General features: G+C 42.9%; 1 protein-coding gene across 1 annotated transcript; it reads right to left on the minus strand.

Moving 5' to 3' along the window:
• Positions 1-6: 6 nt before the first annotated feature.
• RNF10 (ring finger protein 10) lies at positions 7-22,076 on the minus strand. The gene is made up of 17 exons (XM_024198025.3): positions 21,538-22,076; positions 13,131-13,333; positions 11,901-12,100; positions 10,484-10,574; positions 9,075-9,259; positions 8,858-8,994; positions 6,373-6,533; positions 5,537-5,671; positions 5,117-5,366; positions 4,723-4,856; positions 4,151-4,268; positions 3,653-3,754; positions 2,917-3,051; positions 2,044-2,144; positions 1,648-1,708; positions 1,351-1,509; positions 7-145 (listed from the first exon to the last, which is right to left on the minus strand). The coding sequence occupies exons 1-17, from the start codon at positions 21,698-21,700 to the stop codon at positions 69-71; spliced, it is 2,412 nt and encodes an 803-aa protein (XP_024053793.1). The 5' UTR covers positions 21,701-22,076; the 3' UTR covers positions 7-68.
• Positions 22,077-27,164: the final 5,088 nt, after the last annotated feature.

The raw sequence follows: 27,164 nt of genomic DNA on the forward strand, positions 1-27,164 counted from the left end.
CTTAAACTATAGCAGCAAAACAAAAAGCAAATGAAAACCAGGAGACAGAACTTTCTTGGACAGCAGCATCACTTTGTGTGGACAACTGAGGTGCTAAATAGCAGCTTCTGCTTCTGTTTCTTTCTTTTCTTGCCTCCCTTTTCCTCTGTAAAGAAAAAGATTTATAAAAAATTTTTTGGCTTTGACTAAGCCATATTTCTCCTCAGCTACAGTGATCTTCCCATTTAATGGTTAATAGGTTGGGGAGGAGGGTTAGTTTCAATGTAGGTACCTAGGACCTTGTTTTCTATTGCTGTGGAATTTTTGCCACACAATGCTATAGAATTTTAGGACTTTTTAAAACTACAGTACTAGCCCTTATGGTGGCTACAGAGGAAGTTGTCCAAAGGTGAAATACATGCAATCTGATGGGTTATTTTCTGGGTCTCGCGTTTGAAATAGTCAAGCAGTATGAGCTGCTCTTATTGCTGTTATTCTAGTAGCTCTGAACTAACATACTTATCCATCACACTGCTGGATGCAGGCAGATATTGGGTAGCAAGTGATAGATTAGCTCACCTCTAAAGAAGGGGTCACTTCAACCCCATTCATAAAAAGGTTAGAAAACAAAAAGTACATCTCCTTCCCACTGCCAGAAACAGTTCTACAACAGTGGTCATCAATATGGAGTCCACAATAAACTGCAACTTTCATGGAAGCATGAAACTGAGCATAAGGACAAGGACTAGTGTATCAATTGATGCCCATTCATTTAAATGAAAGTGTCTAGATACGAATTAGTTTGAAACTTCTATATGACTACAATTGGCTGCAGAATTCATCACTGGCATGCCAGAGGCACAAAACACACTTTGGGGTGAGCTAGGCCCACCTTACCACATAACACCAATCCTTGCACATAGGGAGAAGCCAGCAGAAGCTGGTGCATGATGAATACCCAAGAGAAAATTGTGTGCTGTGCCTCGGAGGTCCAACTCAGGTGCAGTCCAGGGAGAAATGGGGCAAAGGTGGTTTTAAGCCACCTCTGTGCCTATACAATTCTGGGAGGCTGGTGCAACTCCCACTGTAACTTAGAGCAGCTCTGTAATAAGGCTGCATCTGAGCAGCTCCACAACCTAGAACTGTTCAGAATGGTTCTAGTATTGTAGGTTACAGTTCCATCCCCAACGTACCACTACACCAGGATTTGGGGAGGACCTCATAAGCCTTATGCAGTGCCAGCACTGGGGGGAAAACTTGCCCAGCCAGTGATGGGGCTTTTATGGCCCCTGTACACTGGGAGGGAGGACTCCCAGTGTCAGGGAGCTCTGCATGTTAGATTTTTTAGGTGACAGACTGCTTTGTTCTTACCAGAGAGGGGGTCAGATGTGGACGGCTTGTCCAACTTCAGGAAGGCTGCCTCAATAGCTTGGCTAAAGGAATTCTGGAAGCTGGGCACAGGCATACGGTCAGAGTTGTCACTCTCTCCATCACTATCCACTGGAACAGGAGGTGCCAGGGTATTCTGATCTGGAAGAAAGGAGATTTCTAGAAAGGCCACCGATGATGGAAGAGTTGTGTTGCTGAGGTTGTACAAGAGTGCTTTTATTCATTAGCCATTACACCTGAAATTATGCAAGATAATCACTGGAGGTAGGGTTTCCTTACCTCTTGTGTAAGAGGCAGCTTTGGGCCACATTTCTGGCTTTGCTTTTCCAACTCTCAACATCTACCAAGGGAGGGGGGAAAAAAAAAAGTGTGCATAAGAAAGCAGACCAAGACCTATCTGTCAGCATCCCCTCCCACACCCCCAGAAGTTGTAAGGAAATCCAGGCCTTTTGTACAATACAACTTTCAAGCCAGAAAACAGGACTTTGCCCAGTATTATGGGTCTTTTGCCAAACATTATCACTGATAAACTGAAGAGCGGAGGGACCATCCCATCTTAGCAGCCACTAGGACCGTGCTTGGAGGTCTTAAACTTCAGACCAGTGAGGAAACAGCAAGTAGGATAGTCAGCTGGGTGTTCTGTTCCATATGTAACTTTAAGGGAAGAGGATTTACCTGGGCAAAGGAGGGTAAGGGAGACTCTTCTTCCAGGCTTCCGATACAGAGTGGTGGGCTAGCCAGGCTGGCAGCAGTTGCCAATGGAGTTGAGACAGACTCTGCAGAGACAAGCTTCAGTCAGTTAACAGGAAAGCTAATTACATGAGCAAAATCCCACATTTGTGCAACGGAGGAGAAAGAAGCTGGTGCAGCCAAGTCAAACAATGCATTATAGCCCATAATTTTCAGCTTTCATCTCAACATATCTTGTCGATATTTCAGTTTCCCCCTCTGCTATTTAGCCTCTTATACAGACTGTCCCAAGATGTTTTTATACAGGGACACTTACTAGAGAGCAAGTGACCAAGAACTGTCTCTGAAGGCTGGAAAGGAGACCCCAAAATGAGATACACCTAAGGTGGTGGAGTCACTGACTTGATCCTTCTCGGGACTAAACACAGGAAAACATATCCTATAGTCAGTGCTAAGGGTAGCATGTTTCAGGTTACATACACAAAAGAAAAATAAATGGTGGTTCACCCAAGGTAGAATTGTACAGTTACTTACAAACCTTCCCAGCTCCCCTTGGGTGTGGGGGTCCAATTTCTTGGAAGTAGCTATTCCTTTTCCTACAATACGAGGCTTCTTGTAAGTGGTGGCTGCAGTGCAATGCTCAGACCCAGGATATAGACAAGACATAGTGGAAGATAGGCAACAACACTTATGGAGATCTATACTTTAGTCCTATTTCTGGGTGTTGAACTTTTGGATTTCACCACTAATACCCAAAGGTTCTGTGGCCAGCAATGAAAGTCTAGCTTGGTGTTCTGAGTCAGAAAACCTGAGGGAGGGACTGCATCAATCCATCTATGCATTCTTCCAGCTGCTCACCTGTGAGAGAGACAGAGCTTCTGCCAAGAAGGGACAAAGAGGAGCTCTGGTCATCACTGCTGATGAGTTCTCCTGAGCAAGCACTGAAGGCAGGAAACTGCTGCAGGTTCTCTAAAGCAATGTGGACCTCGGGATCTAGAGAAAGCCAGAAAAAGTTTTTAATAAGAACATTGCTTAATATGGAGTAATGGGTCACAGGTGTGCAAGTGTCAAGTTGTTTCAGGGGCTTTGGGAGTGGTCTCTTCCTTGAAGGGAAAGTAACAATACTGCCACCTGGAGAAAAAACCACCAAATAGAAGCCCTGCTGCTGAGTAGAGGTAATCCCTATGCAGATGTTTGTTCCTCCTTCACCTTTCTAGTTGAAGGGATTAGTTTGGATTTAGAGACAGAATCTTGGGAGTTACATGAATACAGTATATCCTTTCCATTGCAAGCCCCACACCACATTCTTCAGCTTCAATGTGTTGGGCATGGTTCAGAAGTATGTTAGTTGTGTCGTTTCTGTTAAACACTTATTTGACCCAGCTAGTGCAACTTATGATCTCACCATATAAGGAAAGGGTGCTAGAGTGCTACAGCAAACCCAGTTTATGGCAAGGTTACAAGTGAATACCTATTAATCATGGCAGGCCCCCCAACCTTCACCCTAATGTATTAACCCCTCATCTGCAAACCTCACATCTTCCCAGGATTTGGAGACATAGAAACCCACCAGTTGTGGTTAAGTGAGACTTACACTTGCCCTGCTTCTTATTCTCCTCCATCTCAATTCTGCGTTCCCGACGCCGCTCATCACGAGCTTTTTTCTGCCGCAGGCGTTTCCTCTTTTCAATGTCATCTAAGTGTCACAAATCATAGGAAGCCAGGTAAAAGCCAATACTTGGTAAAGCTTTTTCCAGTTTTGGAGACACTATTACTAGATGATCATTAACTTATCCACAAGCAGTTAGTGCAGTGTCCCACCCTAATCCATACTCTTCTCTCCCAAACTGTTTGTCTAATCCACACAAATAAAAACCTCACCTGTTGCAGACAAGTCAGAGGAGTTCCTTAACCTGAACAGGGCAATTCCTAATTCTAGCTAGGATCATCATGAACTAGTGTGACTGAGCAGCAAGACAGCCTTTTACATTCCTGTTATTCATTTGCCCTCCCAGCCACAGAAACAGACATCCCTTCTTCCAAACTCTTTATGGTTACAGGACAGGCTGGGAAAAGGAATGAAAGTACCAACCAGAAAATGTCTCTAGGGTCTCCTTTGATATGACAGGTGGCTTCAGAGCCAGTTCACAGATGCTGAACTCGCAGGTGAGAGGCAAGTGACATAGGTAACGATGGCGCTGTCGCATATCCTGGAAGGGGGGGGGGGGGGAGAATATATGATATCTTGTTGTAGCAGAACCCGCAAGTCTCTCCCTTTGCAACCATCTATGTCACTGCTTTTTAGGAGGTGACATTACTCTCACCCACTAAACACTTGAAATTCTAGGAACCTGTCTTGGAAACGGTTATGCCAAGTACTCCCCATTCATCTGTTCTCAGGAAGAGGAAACAGAAGCAACACCAACGAAGCCAGTCATTCAGGGGAATCTATATTAGACATTGCTGCTTCCAAAGGTGCCTAAAGTGGATCCCAACCCTACCCCCAGCCTGGAAAAAAAGTGTTTCAGCAAGTATTGGAAAGTGCTTGACAACCACTGTAAGTTACCTTTTCCTAGTAGTATCTTACCCACCATCAGCTCTCAACTGCCCTCCCTAAGAAAAAGGTCACGATTGATAAACACAAGGGAAAGCTACAGCAATTACCTCTGTCATAGAGTAGCCAGTTATCTCCACCACAGCTGCAGTGAGCTTCTCTGGACTGTTCTCCAGGCTGCCATACTCACGAACAAGACAGCGAACATTCACAGGGTGAAGATACATACACTGTCCATCCTCCGCTACAAGGGAAGAAATTCACTTGTCACTTCTCTACTTCCCACTCACCCTTAACTCCCCTGGAACTACTGATTTCTCAAAGCCATCCCCCTCCCCACAAAGTGTCAAACGTTAATGGTAAGAAAGTTTAGACTCTGTGAAGAAGTTTGTTTCATAGGGGTTAATTAACACGCTACAAATGCCTCCTCCGGGGCACTTTTTTTTTGGGGGGGGGGGGGAACATTTACCTCTCCCCTCCAGAAACAGACTCCATTCCACTAACCTTGATAGAAATAGTAAAAAGGAGAGTTGCTCAAACGTCCACTGTTGGCTGTAACTTTAGATTCCTGGTAGTTACTTTCTGATGGATTCGTTTCTTTTGTAGCATTCACATCTGGTACTGCCTCAGTGTCCACCTCAGCTACCTCCTCCTTCTCTTCTACTTCCAGGGGAAGAGGAAAGGAGCTTCTAGAATTGGAGCGGGCTTCCACCATCTCTTCATCAAATGCAGAAAGATATTCCAGAACACACTGCTATAGAACAAACAGTGTAGAGTCAGTATCCAACTATAATCTCTGGTACACAAATGCTCTGAGAAGGGTAGATATCCTCAGTGCCTGCTCACCTTACACTAGAGTGAGGAAGTGGAGTTAGATCCTAACTGTGCTGGTCCTGGGGGAGAAAAAGGGGACCAAAAACCCACCTTTTTCTCCTGGGAAGCTGCAGGCTCCCTGGCCACAGAAGGTTCCATCAGGACCAATTCTTCTACAGCTGCTGTGGCTCCTGCGACGTCGCTATTACTACTCTGGTCCAATGAAGTTAGAGTCCTCTCTCGATGCTACAGGCCACCCCAAAAAGAACACATTTCAGTTTATTTATTCCAGGAGACAGACGATAAACGTCAGTATTCCCTCCCTTCGTGTCTCAGACTGCCACAGATCAAGATTCTCCCTCACCCAGTGGCCATTTCTAAAATAGAGGGAGACACCAGCATACTTAGAAATAAACTCTGCAGGCTATCTGCCACATACTGGCTTTGAAACAAGCAACTGCCTGCAGGTTTGGTTAAAGAATCATTATCCCAAGAATTAGCTATTCCTGACACAAGGAGAGCCTGGCTTCACCAACAGTAAGCTTCCACAACTACCTCTGCAGTTAAGACACTATTCAGAGGTTGGTGGCATTCCAGGTGCCAGAGTTCAGTCAGTGATTGGGGTGCATGTAGTTCTTATTCCCTTTCAGTGTTTATATTGCTGCTTTTGATCAGGTGCTGTCCTTAATATCGAGCTACCTTGCCAGTATTCTATGCCCCAAAGGAAGAATATTTGAGATTTTAAACTATTTTCTTTCATTACTACTGCAGATACTGAATCATCACACATTTCCAAAAATAATCTCTATATTGAGATACTTAAAGGATTCTTATCTCACTCCCCCCCCCCCCCCCCAAACCAAACCCACTGTGGATACTTGGCCTCCATTAAAAATGTTATCAGCATCAAGTAACCATTAACATCCACCACAACTGGGGGTCCTCACCTTCAGTTCCTGGATAGCTGCCTCAATAAAGCAAGCTTCAGGGGTGTTCTTTTCCTCCTCGTACTGTCGTAGTAATGCGGTTTTCTCTTCCAAGATCACCCACTGCAGCACCTGCTCCCTGGATGCGAGCAGCAGCTTAGAGAATTGGCTGTGCTGCTCATCTGGCCAGGGAAAGAATATCAATAAGACATCCTTTGTAGACACCCAATGTGCAGCAAGCTCCAATTTCAACTCTGCCATTCCTATTAAAATCTCATCTACTCTCTCATTGTGGGCAAATCTACTAGGAAAACTAGATCTGCACATAAGCAATGTTGTTGACGAGAAGTTACTATGATAGATCAGTTTATCATAAATCCCAATAGCAAGTTATGAAGTTAAGTCTCCATAAACATTCAACAAGAATTTCTGCACTAGATATTTGTTTTAGTGACTTGGTCACATCAAACAATCACGCTGCACATTTAAAGAACCCACAAAAGGGTTTTTTTTTTAAAAAAAAAAAATAAATAAATAAAATGGGCTTTGGTCTCTATGAAATAAGCAGTGCCTAGAAGGTATTTCCTGCCTTAACCCCCTAGCAGCATCAGGAATGGCAAGTCTGGTCTTCCCTCATTTTGATGGAGGACCTCAGAGGATGCTGGCTCTCATTCTGAGGGTGGGGAACTCAATCTCAGTTTGGTATTAAACTAAAAGTTTAAACAGTGACAAAAACATTCCTTTTGCTCTCTGCCCCAAGTTAATAAAAGCAATTTCAGTGTTTGAAATCCCAGATTAGAAACAAACTTTTAGAAGGACAGTAGATATCTTCATTCCTCCAAATCCAATCCTCACCCCAATTTCATAGTGTCACTACAGGGCAAAATTAAGGGGGGAGGGGGGGGGAGGAGGAAGAGAGAATCTTGTCTGTGCATTTTGCATATCTTGCCATATTTGGCTTTCTTTTAAGTGCAAGCTTAATGCTGAAATTTTCTGCGTTTGCAGTTATCCTGACACCAAGACTTACAATATCCTGTAGTGCTGTATGTTTTGTTTTTTACCTAAAGTTACTGATGCACACTCAATCTTAACTTTCTAAATATCCAAGGCAAACATCTGAAAGGAGTTCTATGCTCCAGGATCCTAGATTGGGAGACACTGACCTTTAGAACTAAGTTTAAACTATTTCCTCCCTTATAGGATTGGTTGAAAGACCACAGGTGAAAATAACCCATAAAGCAGCAGTGATAATATGAAGAACCTTGTCACCAGTCACACAAGATGGATACGACAATGATACAAGAGTGCTTTAAATGTATGGAGGGGATGGTATGATGGAATAACCTAATTTTGGCAATTAAATGTATGACACTGTCTAAATAACTACAAATTGGAAAAGTTACAGAGAAGGGAAGACAAAAATTATGAGGTATATGGAACAGCTCAGGGAGGGGAGGGATAGCTCAGTGGTTTGAGCATTGGCCTGCTAAACCCAGGGTTGTGAGTTCAATCCTTGAGGGGGCCATTTAGGGATCTGGGGCAAAAATCTGTCTGAGGATTGGTCCTGCTTTGAGCAGGGGGTTGGACTAGATGACCTCCTGAGGTCCCTTCCAACCCTAATATTTTATGATCAAGCCCCAGATAGGTAATAGTTTTCCCATTTTCCCCACTAGGAGATTCCACTGGTAGAAGCATGCATATGCTGTTGCTACACACAGCATCTCTGAAATTATCTAGCATAAACTACAGCAGGGGTCGGCAACCTTTCAGAAGAAGTGGTGTGCCAAGTCTTCATTTATTCACTCGAAATTAAGGTTTCACGTGCCAGTAATACATTTTAACGTTTTTTAGAAGTTCTCCAAGTCTATAATATATAACTAAACTACTGTTGTATGTAAAGTAAATAAGGTTTTTAAAATGTTTAAGAAGCTTCATTTAAAGTTAAATTAAAATGCAGAGCCCCCCTGACCAGTGGCCAGGACCCGGGCAGTGTGAGTGCCGCTGAAAATCAGCTCGCGTGCCGCCTTCGGCACGTGTGCCATAGGTTGCCTACCCCTGAACTACAGAATAAGTCAAATCTAAAATAATTCACTCTGCTGCTGAGCCAAGGGCTGGAGGAAAGGGGAGAACAAAAACAAACACACACAGGGAACAAAGATGGAGACCAACAAAAGGAAGTGAGCTCTGCAGTGATACACTAATAGTTATGAATTACTGAATGTTGGCTTGTTCTGTAAATTATTCTGGGATGGCAGGGCGTTGCAGCACAGAAACTAAAGTAGTATGTATGATGCAAACTTATGGAAGGGAGTTATGGAGTAGGACACTGCATGTTAGTCATTTAAGAGGTGGTAGTTAACTTGATCGGTATTTGAAAGCAATGTCTTGTAATCGGCCCAATATAAATGCACCTAGAGTGAGGTTTCCCCATAGCAACCAGCTTCCACATCCAAGTTTTAGTCATACATGCAGCCAACGTTCCAGGAGAGTCTTCACGAGTACTCACCTCCAAGATGAATGGGGTGCTCTACATTCATCCACTTGGATTTGGGCAATGCTACCAAAACACTTTTCTCCCTTCTCATTAGCTGCATTGTAATGGTGTCACCAATTGCATACTGGCGTGTTTCCATAGCAACAACACTGCAACACAGGAATAGCCTAAGTAGCAAGAATTAACTTTACAGAAAGATGAAGGGATTTGAATTGCCTGCAAGTCTTACCTCTTGAGATCCTTCTTGTGAATAGACCCATAACAGATGGGACATTTGCTCCAGGTTTTCTCACTCAGGGAGAGATAGTGCAGAATGCATGCCCAGCAGAAGATATGCCCACAACGGGTGATCTTGGCTGCAGTAGGTGGATACAGGCATATTGGGCAGGAGGGCACTTCATGGCTACAAATTCGCTGGATGGCCATAAGAGAAGCATAACACAAATAAGTTACTAAAGCTAGAGATTATAAATTGAGATATCTGTTCAGGAACTTGTTGCAAAGTCGGCCAAATATTTTTGCCCTCTAGAGAAAGAGACAAGACAGACTGGAACCTTTCCAAGAAAGCAGGGATGGTAGATTCCTTCAGTCACCAAGAAATTGATCATATGGTTTTAAAAACATTGTTCCTGCTAAATGTGCATAGGGTAGTCGGTAGAGCCATCTACAGGGTATTGTTGTCAGACTCTTCAATGTACAAGGCTTGGTATCATAGATTAGTTTCCCTTTTCATGTGTTCACTGACCCCCAACTCCAGGATTACTAGCATTGTCTTCTGAAAGCAATTAATCTTGCAGGCAGCAGTGGACTTCTTGGCGTCACCTTATTGACTTTACAACCTAATTACACAACTAAACATCTCTGCATCTCCCCAATTAAAGAAAATCGATAGGTCCTAAATTTCTAAACAAATTATATTAGAAGAGTAGACAGATGCGTCTTATGTAATGTATATGTAGTCTGTTTAAGACTATTGGGGGAAGTGTATACATGCATGAGTTTCCAAAGAAGCATCAAGCTCAGGATAACAGTAAACATGCTCCCTCCCAAATGCATGCGCTGCATCATAGACTAAGAGTATCGAGAGAGAGAGAGAGAGAGAGAGAGAGAGAGCGCGCGAGCGAGCGCGCACGCTATTTTCTAGATCTGGTTGGAATCCTGGGGTGCTTCAAGTAGCTACAGATTTTTGTTGTGAGGCAAAAGACGTTTGCCCATGCACAGGATAAGAGTCTGTAAAAGCATTCTACACAGCACAATTCCATCAACTCCATCCCTGTGACCTTGTCAGAAGGCTGACCACATTTCTGCATAATACTATGGGGGGGGAAAAAAAGTGTTCGAAACACACTTAATATTCCTAATCAACTTCCATCTATAAAAGCATGGAGGAAGATATCTTCTTCCTCATAATAGTCTTTGGCAGTCTTAAGCTCCTGTCACGTACAGAGTCTTTCAAAAGTAATTCCCTATCAGATTCTCTTTTGTCACTCATGCAATACTGAAAGGAATGAGACTTGATGGCAACTAAATTCACATTATGTCAAATGCAACTAGAGCAACAGGTAGGCACTTTTTTTTAATATTAGATAGGTAGATGAAGAGAAATAAGTTTTAAAAACCCATCCCATCACTACTGACCACTTGCTCCACAAAGTCCCAGTTGACCAAGGTATCTGGGTCAGCAAAGTTCACTGTGTAGTCCTGTTCCTCAGACACCACAAACTGGCAGCTGGATGGAAGACACAAAGGCATCATAATTGATAAGTCACCTATTCCAACTGTCCAGGTGATAGTAGAAGTGGCCTTTGCATTAAGATCCTCAAGAGACCAAGTCAGTCCTGTCTTTAAAGACAGTACCCAAGAATGCCTAGCACAGCCACATGCTGGGTATGTGAAAAGACTTGGCATCTAGGCTGACCATGGCCAGCAGTTACCATTAGTGAACCTAACAGGGCTAACGTCTTTGGACACAGTTCTTCTCCCTGCAGTTTGGCCATCCTGCCTGGAGTTCTTGTCTGAGTACAGACTAAACGAAAGGGAACTTATGCAGAGGAAACAGCTTTCTATAAAGGAAGCTATTGAAATAGGCAGAACACAAGGCAGGAAAATCACATACTATTCAGACAAGTGCTATAATAAGTCTCTATACAAATAAAGTATATTCACATTTTACCATAGTATACAAAAATGCCAATGACTGCAATTTTAGCAGTACTTTTCATGGTCTTAAAGGTGGTGATCAGATACAGAAAATGTTGAACCTGCCCCAAATTAGAGATAAAGCCATTAAAACATTAAATTGGGGGGGGGAAAAAAAAAAAAAAAAAAAAAAAAAAGAAGAAGAGTTCATCTGCTAAACTGACTGACTACCTTGATTATTGATGCATTCAGTACATATTTCTACACAAGTTAAAATTATTCGAGTCACCTTTAAAGAAAGAGTAACTATTACAATGTATCTGTTTAAAAACGAAGACTTCTGCACATGAGGACTTAAAAACTGAGACTTGCTTTGATCCCAAAAGAAGCAAGTTTTAACATCTCATTGTACTAAGATGGATTAAGTTTGTTTTGTTTACACTGCATTACTTGAGTTAGAAAGGAAATATGAACTACTTAAGTGTTAAAGGGACCACAGGTCTTCCCGGACCCAACAGGGTATATTAAATTTTACAGGTGGTGCTTGAGTATTTGGGCAGAAGGGTGTGTTACCCTTTCCATCCTTCACACTCAGTCCCTTTAACTGCATTTCCTTTGTTTTCTCTCAGATACCAATATCTCCTTTTATAAATCAGGAAAAGAACATATTTCACCCTTCTGTATACACACAAGGTAACCCTTGCACCAATACTGTGGAGACAGAACCAGTGGAGCAGAACTTCAGTAACCAATACAAGGGGGGGAGGGGGGGGGGGAAGGAAGAACCACCACCACAACAAACATTCAGTATAATTAAATACATAATTCCCTGACTCAGTCACCTAAAGAGTGAATACACATTCCCTTAAAGCTCATTCATATGAATGTCTAGGAGCCCTGCTGATCTTCCACTCACTTGGCCTGTAGGAAGAGCTCTTTGTTGAAGGGTTTGTGTCCCCACTTGTTCCTTTTCCCCCAGTTGCCGTGTCCATTCCCATCAAAGTGACCTGCTTGGCCACGGGGTTCAAAGGTGAAGTTCAATAAGTGGTTCAGACTAATCTTCTTTGGACCAGAGAACTGGGCAGGGCTGAACTCTGCCCGTTGAACCTCTGCTACCTAAAAAACAAAAAACCCACAAACAAACAAGACACAGATCTGGTTAGAATTTTCTGGAAGCTGGTACACTGCAACCTATCAGCACAAACACAGATCCATTCCCTTCAATGATATACAGGGAAATGCACTACCCCTACCTACTCACCTTCTCCCACTCCAGGCCTGAAGATCTAATACTGCAGCATTAGAAATGCAAAGGAACTTGAAAGTTAAGATTGAGTAATCTTTTTCCATTTGTACAAATGGAAGTGTAAAAGCAGCCTATGTAGTGAAAGTGAAAGCTTTATTTTTAAAACTAGTTGTTTAGGATTAGCGACATGGGTAACAAAAGCTATTTTTAAAATGACAATATCCCTTTAAAGAGCCAGTATTGCAAGCTTTAGGATCATTCCAGAGATTTCATGATTTTAGATTAGTTTCCATATAGTTGAAGTGGACTTAATTAGAACTCAGAAAATATAGTAATTGAATACGTGATATTTGTAGATTAAATTGCTAATTTAAAAAAAATAATGGGTGTAACATGGTTATATATGCCAAGTGGGGGGAGGCAGACCACCCATAGTATACATCAGCATGAAAGGATTCCTGATCTGCCTTTAGCCTTGATGTGATCTAGTGAGGCGTAGTCAGATTACTTTGCTAAATATTTCATAACGTGGGATTCAGAATACACAAGTGGTTGGACATAAATACGTCACAGATTTAGGAACTGAAAACTGTATTACTAAGATCATTTTCATGAAGGACCTGTGTTTCACAATATCTATACACCCATTCCTCAGACTGTACTTCTGTTAGTTTCACTGGTCTTGTTATTGAACGAGTCTCAGACCAAAGAGCATCCTCTTCTGAGATGTTGCAAAGTTGTTCTGATCTCACTCAATCTGGCGTCTCAGCGATGTTACCACCTCAAGGTTCTTGCCCTTCCTAGCCCAGAAAGGGAACACAGGAGACCTAACTAGCAAGTCAGAGTGATCCTCTCGGCCCATAAAAAGAGGCCTTGCAGACATGGCATTACAATTCTCACCTCATCACGTCTTCCACCATTACAAGAGCTAAAAAGTTTGCCACTTCCCCCAGTGCCCCCTCTCTGAGGGGGCATCTTGTTAAAAGCTTTGCTTTTCTGTGAATTGGAGCGACGGGACTGGCTGGAAAAGTTCTCATTTTTTGAATATGAAGTTTCTCTTTTACGATTGTAACGTTGTTTGGATCCACTTGCATTCTTTCCATCTGAAAAAAAAACAAAACAAAATGAAAACAAGTCAGACTCACAAGCTCAGCGAGATACTTCCACTGCTTTTCTAGTGGCTGTCAAGTAATTCATGCCTTTAAGACAGGACCGCATTTGGCCTGGATCATTTTTATACCTGTCTACAGCAAGACAATACTGACTCTTATCCAGAGCTCCAAGGCTTCTCTAACTATACCACCAAACCCACAGCAAAGTACTTTTCAGGCACATTAGTATCCAGGAACCTATGCAGCCAATAAAGGAAGAGACTTCTTAGCTGCCTTGAAATAAAATGCAGCTAAGTTGCTTCTATTGTCTGGATTCTTCCTACCATGGATAGTTTCTATGCAGAATCAGCTCCTTAATCAGCATTTACTGAAACTTACACCAAAATCCACCACTACTTAGAGCTTATACCAAGCAAAGGACCAGAGACATAAGGCAGGTATGTAGCTGAACTAAGGATAGTATTACACTACACTCAATTCATTCACAAACTAGTTTCAGGCCAGAACCAGGAACAGCCACTAGCAGGGTGTGTTTAATTAGAACAATTTTACACTGAGTAATCAAGATAGAATTTTCTAGCTTCTGGTGTTTTTCCAAAACACTCAATAGCCATCAGTTAGTTCTTTATTCTAGGAACAGATAGGCCTGATCTCTGCTACAGAGTTAGGTCAATGCAAGGCAGCTTACATCAACCTAAACTTGTCAGTGTCTACACTAAAATTTTGCTCCTGTCAATGTAACTGCCCCGCTATGCTGACTTAACTCCACCTCCATGAGAGGCGTAGAATCAATGTCAACGTAGTTAGGTCAACACAGCATCAGCAGAGACACTGCGATGCTTACATCAACTGTTACTGGCTTTCAGAAGCCGTCTCCCAATGCCCTGCACTGACAGTACAGTTGGTACAAGGGCTCCTCGTGAGGACTTGCACTGCCAACACAAGAAGCGTAGTGTGGACACAAAAAGCAATTTAATTACTGCAGCAGCTGTATGCCGACGTAACTTCAGTTGACAATTCTGTATTGTAGACATGCCCTTAGTTGATTACATGAGTTTTCATGTCTAGAATGTGTAAAGATACCACCCTGCCTGCATTTGTCTGTCTCTAGATCTCCCACATTGCTCTATTATGTGGACGTCTCTTTTTAACCACTATTATCTTTATTTCCTTTTCTCCTGCGTGCCTTCTTTCATCCTAAGCCCTATGCTTAGGGCAGTACAATGCATCAGGCTCTTCTTAAAAACCCACTTCTTCCACAATGCCCATCTACCTCAACATACCACTACCACCTTTGGTCTCCCAGTGGATTTATCTAATCCGTGTTTTAGTCAGCAAATCCCCAAATTCTGGAGGCAGGGATTGTTTGCCTGGTGAGAGTGCTGAGCACACTGTTGGGATTTTAACACAGAAAGCACTAGCAGCAAGCACAAAGTGGTGGCTTTAAATTCTAAAGCTCACAAGAATGGAAGAGCAGTCAGACGTTAGTTGGGTATTCTAAAGGTGTACAAGAGTTGCTAATGCTTCCTAAACTATTACAGAGGATCTTTCCATAAGATTAGAAAACACTTCCCTCTAAAGTTCCAATAAGTTCCTAAATGTAAAGTCAGGTTGAGTCCAAACATGGTAATCCATTTCCCTGTGTATTAACCTGGTAATGCCACTAGATACATTTGTTTCCTGAAACAGTAGAATAAAATTAGAGCTTAATTTTCAATGTCCTCAGCCCACAGATATGCCAATACACCCTTCCCTCTCAGAAATAGTTATTAGCATTGCATCAGGTCCATTGTGACTTATCAAATCTAATGCCTCACAATAGCAGCACTAGAACATCAGTTGCATCTAGATCCACATATTGGGAAGTAGCAGGCTTCTGCCCCTTTTTCATCTGCACAAGTCTTTTACAGCTGACAGGTTCCCTCCTTCCCTATTTTAAGATCATATTAATTACTGTTCCACTAACCTTGGTAACTATCTTCCACTATTACTCCTGAGCGACAGGCATCAGGAGCAACCCAACTGCACATTTATAGTAACCAAATGATCTCATTCATGTTGATTCTCCACACTTTTCACTACAAAAATTTCATTTCTCCCTCCTGAACCCCCCCCAAAAAGTGTGTTCAGGGAACAGTAAGAAGGGCTGTGCATACCTCTTCATGTCAGAGCATCCAGATGCTTTTAAAAATACAACATACATTAAAAAAATGCAAATGTATCTTAAGACCAATTAAAGCTTTCACCTCTTAGTAGAAAGGAAATGCACAGAGATGGAAATGTGTGGCCACCACATTTTAGAGTTGTGGGAGAAAAACTAGTTTAAGAGGCCTACTGTATCAGTTCAGCTTTCAGTGGAGTCACAGCTAAAACCCCATGCAATTCTGAATTTTACTTGTTAGATGTGCCTGTGATTTCCAAAGAGTGATAATCGTGCAGCAGAAGATCTTCAAAATTAAGACTAAAGCCAAACACCTTTCAGATTACATAGAGAAATAGAAGGGCAGTGATTTATTAGTCATTAGTTAAGAAGTGACAGGGAAGCTTTCAAGAGGCATTATGCAACCACTCTGCCATTATTTACTGGCAAAAGTGGTGATGTACTTGGCCTAATGGCAGAGCCAAATTCAGAATTATTGAGAACTCAAACAGTTCCTACTATTGGTATCAAAGCATGTCTTTGAATTGTGCAGCAGTTACAGTGCACATGGGAGAGACTGCAAGTCAGCCTGACACCTTAGGGGCAGTGTTTTATCTTGAGAAGCACACCAGTTGCAGCTAAATATTCAGGGTGTAGCCAGGCCTGGACTATGGTGATTTGGACAGACCGAGTGTAGAGAAGAAGCTGTAATTTACACCACTGAGACTAGGCTATCGTCTCTGGTAGAATTAAAATTCATTCCAAAGACAAGGAATGGCTATTGGATTAGCCATTTTCATAAATTAACTTTAAGAATGTCTATATGGAAAAGCCAATAGAACTGAAGTCCATCACTGAACAGCCTTCTTACATCTACAATCACAGTGCATATTCTAGACAGACAGACCTCCCAGGCCACAGCAACTTTGATTTTTTTCCAACCCATAAGCACAAGGGGACAGAAAAATGTATCTGCAAACAAGGGGGTCAAGCTAACTGCATAGCCTCACTCTTTTTAAACTGGGTCAGATTACTTCTTGTCAGGTGTGGCAATCTTCCCCTGCAGTTGACAGCAAGGAAATTTCCCACCTTAGTACAGCTAACACAAAATTACAGCCATTATGAACATTAAATTGTCAGTCAACTCTTACCAGAACATTCCTATCACATTACAACCCTTCAACCTGACTCAATGGCTTTTAGGAGTTTCCCTTTCATCATTATAATGACGACTTTACTGCATCACACTTTATGGTCAAAGAATCTCTAGTCTGTCCCTTTTGACCAAGAATCCAGAGTGGTATAGACTCCAGACACCTTTTCTTCACAACTTTACTGGTTGAAGGCAATTTCCCCTCTTCAGAATGGTCTGCATGAAAATTCCCAAGAAGTCTAAGAACCTCCAGGGTTGTAGTAAAACAAGATTGAAATGAGAGAAGAGTCAGATGTAAAGCCAGAGAAACACTATGAATGTCTAGTCTTGCTGCAAAAGCTCATCTTAGATAGGATTGCCTATTTCCCTACAACTACAGGAAAAGGGCTTTTCTTCCTTCTGATTGTTTTGGCAGGCAGCATGTCAGAAAAAGAGCTTCTACTGGCCACTATCATCTTTCTTCTCTGATATGCCTCAGTTATGGATTTCAGGTTACTATGAACTGCCTCTGGTGACCTCTCCTACCAAAGGTACTTATCCAGCTGTCTTCTGTATTTAGGCCAAAATTAATTCAGAATTTTATTCTTTGGCCTAGAAAAAGCTTTCAGTTCCTGTCCCTACCTCCACTTCCCAAAAAATGATTTTAATGACTTAAGTTGTTTTTAAAGCATGTACATACAATCATTTCCCAACAGGCCTTCGCTACTGGTTGCCAAACATCCTCACTTCAGGGGCCCTGCTGTTTGTTCCAGTCTAATGATGAATACTTTTGAAAGCATTAATCTTCTCTAGAACTGTTAATCCAGGACCAGCTCATTTTAATGAAGCAGGGCTCATCTCTAATAGTTATCTTATTTCAACTTTTTCTTACCTTTAATTGCAAGAGGAAGGGGCCCCTCAGACAAGGGAGCATTGTGTTTACATTTTCAAAGGCTGAATTCACATTTAGAACATTGCAATTCTATAAACTGTTTCAAGGCGCACCCTGAACGGGAGCACAAGGTGCCTTATCCACAAGTCAGAAGTTGTGATAACTCTATTTCACCAGTCTCTATTCCAGTTTCTCAACTGTTCACAGCAAGTGACATTTTCAGAAGTGCCTAGATGACTTAAGAGCTTAATTTCCACTGAAAGTCAATGGGATCTAAGCCCCTAAATCACTTAATTCTCAAATGCACCTACTTGGTATCCCTCCAGTTTCAGAGAGAATCTCAGAGCTATTTGCTGACTTACAGCTATATACAAAAGCAAGCAAGAGAACAAGTTGATCATTACTCACTCTATTGTATCAATACCTTTGAGGCATTAGAATGGTACCTGAGTGGATATACATTCAGACATTATACAAGATTCAGAAGTTAACATTTTGAATAAATAAATACTAAGTCTTTTAAGTCACGCATTAACACAATTTTTAAAACAATCCAATTAAAACGCTCTGTTTACAGCTCTTGCAATACAACTGACATTAGCTCTCCAGTCTGAGTATTCCAGCCTACACCTGAATTACAAGCATAAAAAAAAAAAAAAAAGAAAAAGAAAAAAAGTGAATGTTAATGAAGAAATCCTTTCAGGCGACCTTTATACCTCAAAAAAGGTACAGCCCCCAATTTTTCCACTTTGCAGTTATTTAGGAAACAGCTTAGAAAACTAAGTGTGAAACATGTAGACATAAAAACAGCCCTTGGTATATTCTCTTTGTATTAGTATATGGCCTATATTTCATACTTTTGATATGAAGCAGGAATCTTTGAGGCTCTGTTGCTTCCTTACTGCTTCTTGTAAAAGCTAGGCCTATGACTTAATTCTTCACTCAGTCCTCTCCAGAGTCCCAGATTCTAACATATGATCTGCAGTTACATTAGCCTCCCTCTTCTGCAGCACTGCCAAGTTGGTGGATGTTCTGCTGGGGGATGGGAGAAACAAGAAACTTCCACTTCAGATTCCCTGACCAGTGCACCTTTCTAGGCTAAAGGGTATCAGAAAACCGTGAGTTCCCATCCATGGCTGTTTATATTTCTCTGGACTGTCATTGAGCAAAGCACCATATCCCTACCATAGGAAGCAGGCAAGTATCACCACTGTGCCCCATTTTACAAATAAAAAGGGTTTTACAAGAGCATTTTTGGCAGAACTAGAATGGAATCTAGTTCTTCAATGACAGACCCACATTTCATCCATTCAGCCACAGTGCCTTTCAGAATAAATGTACCAAAATGTATGTACTGTACTTGGCTATTCTGTCTAATAAGCCACCCTGTTCCCCATCCCCCTACATGGCCAGAATCCCAGAACTGTTTGGTATCCTCTCCTTCCTCCCTTCTAGTAGCTGGCCCACTGAGGATAACATTTATTCCTTTATCTCAAGTGGTAGAGGTCTGTGCAGGGAGTCTAAAGGGCCCAGCTTCAAACCCAGCTATTGACTCATGAAGGGATCTTAGTAGAACTTGGTTTTCTTTAAAAAAGAACCCATGTATGAGACTCACAATGACAAAACATCTTTAAAAAACAGGTTTAAAGTTAAAATTAATAATGTCAGTTATGGTACAGCCTAAAAAGAATCTGTCACACACTCCAGTTGCTTCTGTGAGAGATCCAGATCAAGTATGTCATGTATTGCCAGCCCTTCAATTTGACATTTGGGGAGAAGTTAACACCTCAAGAGTTAGAGCCACTTATTTCATTATTTCAACGGCCTATGGCTACTCTTTGAAGCTTATTTCATTTCACTGGTAAACGCACCAAGGTATACATTGCCATTATGCCAACACACTCTTTTAGAATACAATTGAGACATCAAACCACCCAAGAGGAAGGAAATTGAGTACAAGCCATCCCAGCACCATTCCAGTTAGACTGTATTGTGCATAGTTCTGTGTCAAAGGATCCAGCAATATCAAGTATTGTTGCAAATTTCAATACTTAGAAACAGTTAGGACCAAACTGTCAAGAGTGTCAAGCTCCAGGAACTCCAACTGCCTCGGGATGGAACTGCTACTGCTAAGCACTTCTGACAATCAGACCTGTAGCTTAAAATAATGTAGTGCAATGGTATAAGTGATACACAAGATAGTTTATAAACTGTTAGTGAGAGAAGCGATGTGCAATAAGAGTCTAAACTGAAATGCTATATTTAACTACTATAGTTCATACAAGATCCCTTTAATACTAGAGTGCAAGTGTGTCAAACATACAGCTGCAAGACTGATCCAGCCTCCCTGATGTATCTTTATGGCCTCCATGACAAACTATGCAGAAAACATTCATTTTAAGAGTTTTTAGTACTCATGGTTGCAAAGAAAGCCTTAAAAATGTGATCCAAGTTTAAGCTAATAAGGGTTGTCTTCCCAAAGTCTGCAGGCAGCCTGAAACAATGGCTCTAAAGCGGTTACAAGGTTACTTCACTTGTAAAAAGATGAGCAGTAAAATGGGGAAAAGAGTGGAAATGTTCCCCCTTGGAAGAGAGAACTAGGAGTTGCTGCAGTTAAGGGAACCTGAGGGAAAGACAGAACACAAACAGGGAAGAGGGAAAGAAACAAAAAGAATGGAGAAAAACGAAAGGGCGGAAATAATAATAGTCCTAATGATAAGCATATTCTCCCAAGTGGTACTGAATAGGTAATAGTGATAACGAAATGTTCAATTTTCACTTCTAATTTTGATCCTAGTATAAGCCTCCTACCAAAAGTAAGCAGTCTGTTGTGGACTGAGTAATGTAAGTAATTCTAGATTTATACCCTGTCCCATTAAACATGAGTGGAATTCAGCCCTCTCCACCAAGCAAGTTTGACACCACTCATCTTGTAATTAGAGCAAGGGATGAGGATTTATTATTCCTGGATTTTGGAAGAACTTGGAACAAAGCTTTCCAATATTTAGTTTTGGGCAAGTCCCAACCTTTCCATCTGTAGTTAAGATATTGCCCCTGCCTCGAGGAGGGTCAAGTTGTAATTTGCTTAGATATTCTAGGAAGGAAGCCACCATTCAAAAGACAGAGTTCCACTTCAGGTCACATCACCTTGACATACACCACACTCTTAACACAAAGGGGATAGCTCAGTGGTTTGAGCATTGGCCTTCTAAACCCAGGGTTGAAAGCTCAATCCTTGAGGGGGCCATTTAGGGATCTGGGGCAAAAATCTACCTGGGGATTGGTGCTGCTTTGAGCAGGGGGTTGGACTAGATACCTCCTGAGGTCCCTTCCAACCCTGAGCTTCTATGATCCTTACTCAGGAGGTAATAGTGCTGCTGAAAGCTTAAGCTGAGCAGGATATAGGAAGGCCAGAAACTGATAGAATGTTTGCTTTGTTTTTTAACATCAGTAGTGAGCTTAGTGCTTACAAGAGGCTCCAGCGATAGCATGGGCAAAGTGACGGTCCCTTCCTGTACTGCACAAATGGATGTGAGCAAGAAAGTTTCCTTAGACATCCTCCCCCCTCCCTCAAGTGTGTCTCAGTGCTGACCTAAAGAACACCTACAAGGAAGGGATGGTCGTCAAGTTTCCAAGCTCCACTCGATAATACAGTGGCAATGCATGCCAGGCATACAATTACTGGCCTCTCCAAAACTACCAGAGATGCCCAGTATGTTAAGGGCTGGAAACTAGCACGTTCGCCAACTCATTTCACAGTATCCCTGTATCCTGTCAGAGGGTAATAACAGTGGATCAATACCACCTGGGCTTCGGACCAACCCCTTGGACACTTAGTACCACTGCCCCACGCCGACTTCCTGTGGGTGATGTTAACATTTCCCAGAAGCCTGGATGTTACACAGCCGGGAGACTCGACCCATCCCACCCCTGCCCCGTCCCTCTTAGTGCGAAACACCTGCCAGCTCCCTGGCTGGAGACTCAGCTACGATATTACCCCAGCGCCCCTTCCCCCCGGGCCCGTCTCTTACCGCCTTTGGGCTTAGATTCCCCCGCGGCCGGCCCGGCCGAGGCGGAGCGGGTCTGCTGCCCTTTGCTGCCGGCCGAGGAGCCGGGGATCCCGGAGCCGCAGGGGCTGCTCTTGTCCATGTCGGAGGCTGAGGCGGGGGCCGCGCTGGGCGAGCTCTGCAGCATCAACGGGCGCCCCGACGGCGCTGGTGAGTGGACGGCAGCGGCTCTGAGCTGGGGGGTAGGACGGGCGCTCGGGGAGGCGACGGGGGCCCAGGCTCATGGCCCGCGAAGGGGACCGACAGGGGCGGCGCAGCGCTGACTCGGCCTCCTTCATGGCGACATCTTCTCGCTGCTCCGCTTAAACAGAGAGAGCCGGGGGAGGCCGGGCCGGGCCTGCGGGGCTCCGGGGGGGCGGGGTGGCAACGGGACGGGGAGCCCCGCGGGGCCCGGCACTGGCTGCGGTGGGGGTGGTCGGCGCCGCCCAGGCAGCGCGGGCTCCTCGGCGCCGCTCCTACAGCTACCGCGGACCGTAGCTGTTCCCCTGTAATGGCGACGAGTCGCCAACAGCAAGAAAAGAACCCGGATGGAACTCATTATATAGGGAGCCGGCTGACCTAATGTATGCTGGGAGATGTAGTTCTCTGGTGGGTCTGGGCGGATGTGGTTTGTATTAACTATCGTAAGGTATTATGGGAGTTGTAGTTCTTAGTAAAAACAACAAGGAGTCTGGTGGCACCTTAAAGACAGATTTATTTGGGCATAAGCTTTCGTGGGTAAAAACCCACTTCTTCAGATGCATAGAGTGAAAGTTACAGATGCAGGCATTATATACTGACACATGGAGAGCAGGGAGTTACTTCGCAAGTGCAGAACCAGTGTTGACAGGGCCAATTCAATCAGGGTGGATGTAGTCCACTCCCAATAATAGATGAGGAGGTGTCAATTCCAGGAGAGGAAAAGCTGCTTCTGTAATGAGCCAGCCACTCCCAGTCCCTATTCAAGCCCAGATTAATGGTGTTAAATTTGCAAATGAATTTTAGTTCTGCTGTTTCTCTTTGAAGTCTGTTTCTGAAGTTTTTTTGTTCAATGATAGTGACTTTTAAATCTGTAATAGAATGACCAGGGAGATTAGTTCTTAGTGTTTCATGCCATTAGTTCTCTGCGTTGTTTTGTATTACTGTATCCGGAGCAGAGCATTGTGGGAGTTGTCATTCTTTTCACATGGGAGTTGTCATTCTTTTCACATCTGAGTTGGTTTTGGGACTACTTCATAGAATCATGCAAATGTGCAAACCCGGAATATTGTAAAGCAATTTTATGGTCTTTCATGTATAAATGAAACCAACCTGTGTTATATGCATGTGAGTGCTGACTTCGCCCGCTCCCCCTTCGCCTCCAGCCAGTCCGGCGCTGGCAGGGTCGGGGTAAGCAGCGGGGCAATGAAGGACCCACCGCTGAAGACCCGGAGCGAGGGAAGGACCCGCCGCTGAAGTGCCGCCGAAGACCCAGACCGCCGCCGGGTGAGTAAAAAAATAATCATAACATCATAGAAAAATACTAGAAAGACAAGGTGGATGACTGAGGTAATATCTTTTATTGGACCAACTTTGGTTGGTGAAGGAGACAGGCTTTCCAGCTACACAGAGCTCTTATATCTTTTATTAAACTAACTTCTGTTGTGAAGCGAGACAAGCTTTTGAGCTTACACGGAGCTCTTCCTTGGTAGCCTGAGCTCTGTGTAAGCTCAAAAGCTTGTCTCCCTCACCAACAGAAGTTAGTCTTTTATCATACTTTTATCACAGGCCTCTTGCTTTTTCTCAAAAGTAAACTATACCAATCTTTTCAATCTCTCATCATAAAAGAGTTTTTCCTTACCCCATGCTCATCGCTTGTTTCTCCACTCCCTCTAATTCTACAGTATCTTTTTTGAGATGGAGTTAACACTGAGTACTGTGAACAGTACTGAACATTGTATTCCAGGTGAGGGTGAAGCACTAGTTTATACAATGACATTATAATATTTTCTGTATCATTCTCCGTCCCATTCCTTATACATCCTAACATTTTGTTCGCATTTTTTACCACAGCTGTACATTGACCAGAGATCTCTGTTGAACTGCCCACACCAATACCCAGATCCTTTTCCTGACCTGATCCATTTAATTTAAACCCTTTTAAGGTGTAGGGGTAGTTCCAATTTTTCCCTCCAATGTACATTATTTTACATTTATCAACATTAATTTCATCTGTCATCATGTTGCCCTTTCACCTAGCTTCTTTAGGTCTTTCTACCATTCCTCATAGTCCTCATCGGACATCACAAAATAATTTTGTGTCATCTGCAAATTTTGCCACCTCACTGTTCACCCCCTTTTCCAATTCATATACCTGTACTAGTATTTTAAAACTGGATGGAAAATCAACGTATAAAGCAAAATATCAATACAGGCTGTAGTTGTTTCCATCTTGCTAATGGGTTACATATGCAGAAGGATTGCAGGTCATGACAGAGACTCCATAAAATGCTGCCTCCCTTGAAGGATCCAGTATCTCATAAATCTGAGGCAACACGCCCCATAACCCTGAGGGTTGGGGAGTGTCAGCTACTATCCCACATTTCTTGGAATCCAGAAGAACCTCTGCTTCATTTTAGCATGTTAATTCTACCAAAAAAAAAAGTATGAAAAGTTTTATATGGATCAACAAATTCTATAGATGGTCTGTTGACCAAGAGGTGGATGCCTAAATACTAAGGTGATGAATCCATCAGAAATGTACCACTAGCTATCTAGATGCTTAGAAAGATAAAAACAAACTTAATACAACATTACCTTTATTTAGTAGGTTAATGTGTCTGGTCAAGGTCAAGGAGGTCCAGAGGAAGAAGTACATTTGTACTTTAGAGTGGTGGCCATGTTAGTCTGTATCAGCAAAAAGAACGAGGAGTACTTGTGGCACCTTAGAGACTAACAAATTTATTTGGGCATAAGCTTTTGTGGGCTAAAACCCACTTCATCAGATGCATGCAGTGGAAAATACAGTAGGAAGATAAATATATATATACACAGAGAACATGAAGAAATGGGGGTTGCCATACCAACTCTTAACGAGACTAATCAATTAAGGTGGGCTATTATCAGCAGGAGAAAAAAAAATTTTGTAGTGATAATCAGGATGGCCCATTTCAAACAGTTGACAAGAAGGTGTGAGTAACAGTAGGGGAAAAATTAGCATGGGGAAATAGTTTTTAGTTTGTGCAATGACCCATCCACTCCCAGTCTTTATTCAAGCCTAATTTAATGGTGTCCCGTTTGCAAATTAATTAAAACAAATTTCTCCTGCTGATAATAGCCCACCTTAATTGATTAGTCTCATTAGAGTTGGTATGGCAACCCCCATTTTTTCATGTTCTCTGTATATATATATCTTCCTACTGTATTTTCCACTGCATGCATCTGATGAAGTGGGTTTTAGCCCATGAAAGCTTATGCCCAAATAAATGTGTTAGTCTCTAAGGTGCCACAAGTACACCTCGTTCTTTTTATTTGTACTTTAGTATCTCCTCATCTTCATATTATGAAGAAATCAGTTTTAACCTTCATGTCTGGTTATCTGCTTCTCCCTCAAGTCTCTTCACTTTCTTTTACATTGCCTCATATACGTGGAATGCCCTCCCCAGGCTTGTCCACAAAGCCACCATTCTCTTTTTTAAATTATTCCTGAACATAAGAACGGCCATACTGGGTCCGACCAAAGGTCCGTCTAGCCCAGTATCCTGTCTTCCAACAGTGGCCAATGTCAGCTGCCTCAGAGGGAATGAACAGAACAGGTAATCATCAACCATCAACCACAGGTTGACCGTGCGTTGTGTGAAAAAATACTTCCTTTTGTTTGTTTTAAACCTGTAGCCTATTAATTTCATTTGGTGACCCCTCATTCCTATGTTATGAGAAGACCCATGACTTCTGCAAAGCCATGTAAACTTAGCTAAATCATCAAGTTATTTATTTCATGAGTGAACTACTCATTTAAGAGAAGGGGTTGATAAGAAGTAAACTGTAATCAGTTGTGAACACTGCTCACTAGGGCCCTGAGCCTACAATTTTCTGCATAGGCAGAGCCATTTGCACTCATTTAGCCCCAGTGAAGTTAAAGGGGCTCCAAAATCAAAAAGTCAAAGGGGAAGGGCCATGCAACATTAATTGCAGGATTGGAGCTTAGTCTTATAAGATGTATCACTTTGTCTATCTTTTTTAGTTGTGATCCTGCAAGTTGTTCTACACGAGTGGATCCCTGAGTCAATATGGAACAACTCGTAGGATCAGAGTCCTTGGACTGGATATATGTTAAGGCAGGGACTGTGTTTTTTTCTGGTTTGGGGAAGTGTGTAACACATTATTTTGGATGCTACCACAATCTAAATAATAATGTACAAAGCTTTGGGTATTTGATATTTTCTGTTCTAAGCTACACAAACTTCAGTACCTAAAAAAAAAGTCAATAAACAGATCAGACCACAATGGAGTAATAACCCACACACTCATGTACCTGAAATTTGTAATGGCGTATTTAAATTTTAAATGCAGTAATGGGGAATGGCTAGCTCTATGTTTCTGCTTAGCCAAGTCTTTCAGTCACGTTCAAACATGTTTTAAAAGCAGTTGTGGTTAAACTGGTTTATAAAGTTGTTTGACTTACATATGAACATGACTATGGGCAAGATCCTCAAAGGTATTTTGGTGCGTAACTTGCATTGAAATCAATAGGAGTTAGGTTCCTAAATACATTCGTGGATCCATGCATATTATGGTTCTATACATTGATACAAATGCCCATGTTTGAAAAAAATCAGCCTTAAATGAGGCCAACTAAACTTAACTAACACTTGTAACCTGCTAGAGGTTCTTAGCTGAAGAGTGCTATGTGAGCTATTGGAAAGTAGTACCCTAAGTGCTGGTTTGCCTATATTTATTGTGCAGCTCTTACTCACATGCTTGGTTCACTGAGGTGGATGGGGCTAGGCAACTGAATGAGGGTTGTGGGCTCAGATGTTAGATTAGAAATGAGCACCGGAGAGAATGGTGTTGATTTCAGGATTTCCTCAGAGTGCAGGACCGTAGGTGGGTTGGTGCGTTGCGGGATCGCACTGCAGGGTCCAGGCGAAGCGCAGTGGGATGGGGGTCACGGTGCATGCAAGGCTGTTAGGGTGACCAGATGGCCCAATTTTATAGGGACAGTCCCGATATTCAGGGCTTTGTCTTATATAAGGGCTTATTTACCCCGTCCTGATTTTTCACACTTGCTACTATCTGGTCACCCATGGGGCCACAAGAAGAGACGCGAAAGTCGGTGGGTTTGCGGTGCGGGGTCACGGGGCAGACGCGAAGCGGTAGATCGGGGGTTGTGGTGCTGGGGGGAGAGGGAGAGAGAGAGAGAGACGCGAAAGGTGGGTTTGGGGTCGCGGTGCGGGGTCACGGGGCAGACGCGAAGCGGTAGATCGGGGGTTGCGGTGCGGAGCTGGGGGATGAGGGAGCGAGAGACGCGAAAGGCGGTGGGTTTGGGGTCGCGGTGCGGGGTCACGGGGCAGACGCAAGGGGTGGTAGGTTCGGGGTCGCGCTGTGGAGTAGGGGAGAGAGACGCGAAAGGC

The sequence above is a fragment of the Terrapene carolina genome, unplaced genomic scaffold, assembly GCF_002925995.2.
Source record: "Terrapene carolina triunguis isolate 2854851 unplaced genomic scaffold, T_m_triunguis-2.0 Scaffold790, whole genome shotgun sequence".
Taxonomy (NCBI): Eukaryota; Metazoa; Chordata; order Testudines; family Emydidae; genus Terrapene; species Terrapene triunguis.

Coding starts and splice junctions, on each gene's coding strand:
- RNF10 (XM_024198025.3), bottom strand. CDS start 21,700: ATGCTGCAGAGCTCGCCCAGCGCGGCCCCCGCCTCAGCCTCCGACATG. Junction 5,672..6,372: donor CAGCTATCCAGGAACTGAAG/GTGAGGACCCCC, acceptor GGTGGCCTGTAG/CATCGAGAGAGGACTCTAAC. Junction 146..1,350: donor CACATCTGACCCCCTCTCTG/GTAAGAACAAAG, acceptor TTTTCTTTACAG/AGGAAAAGGGAGGCAAGAAA.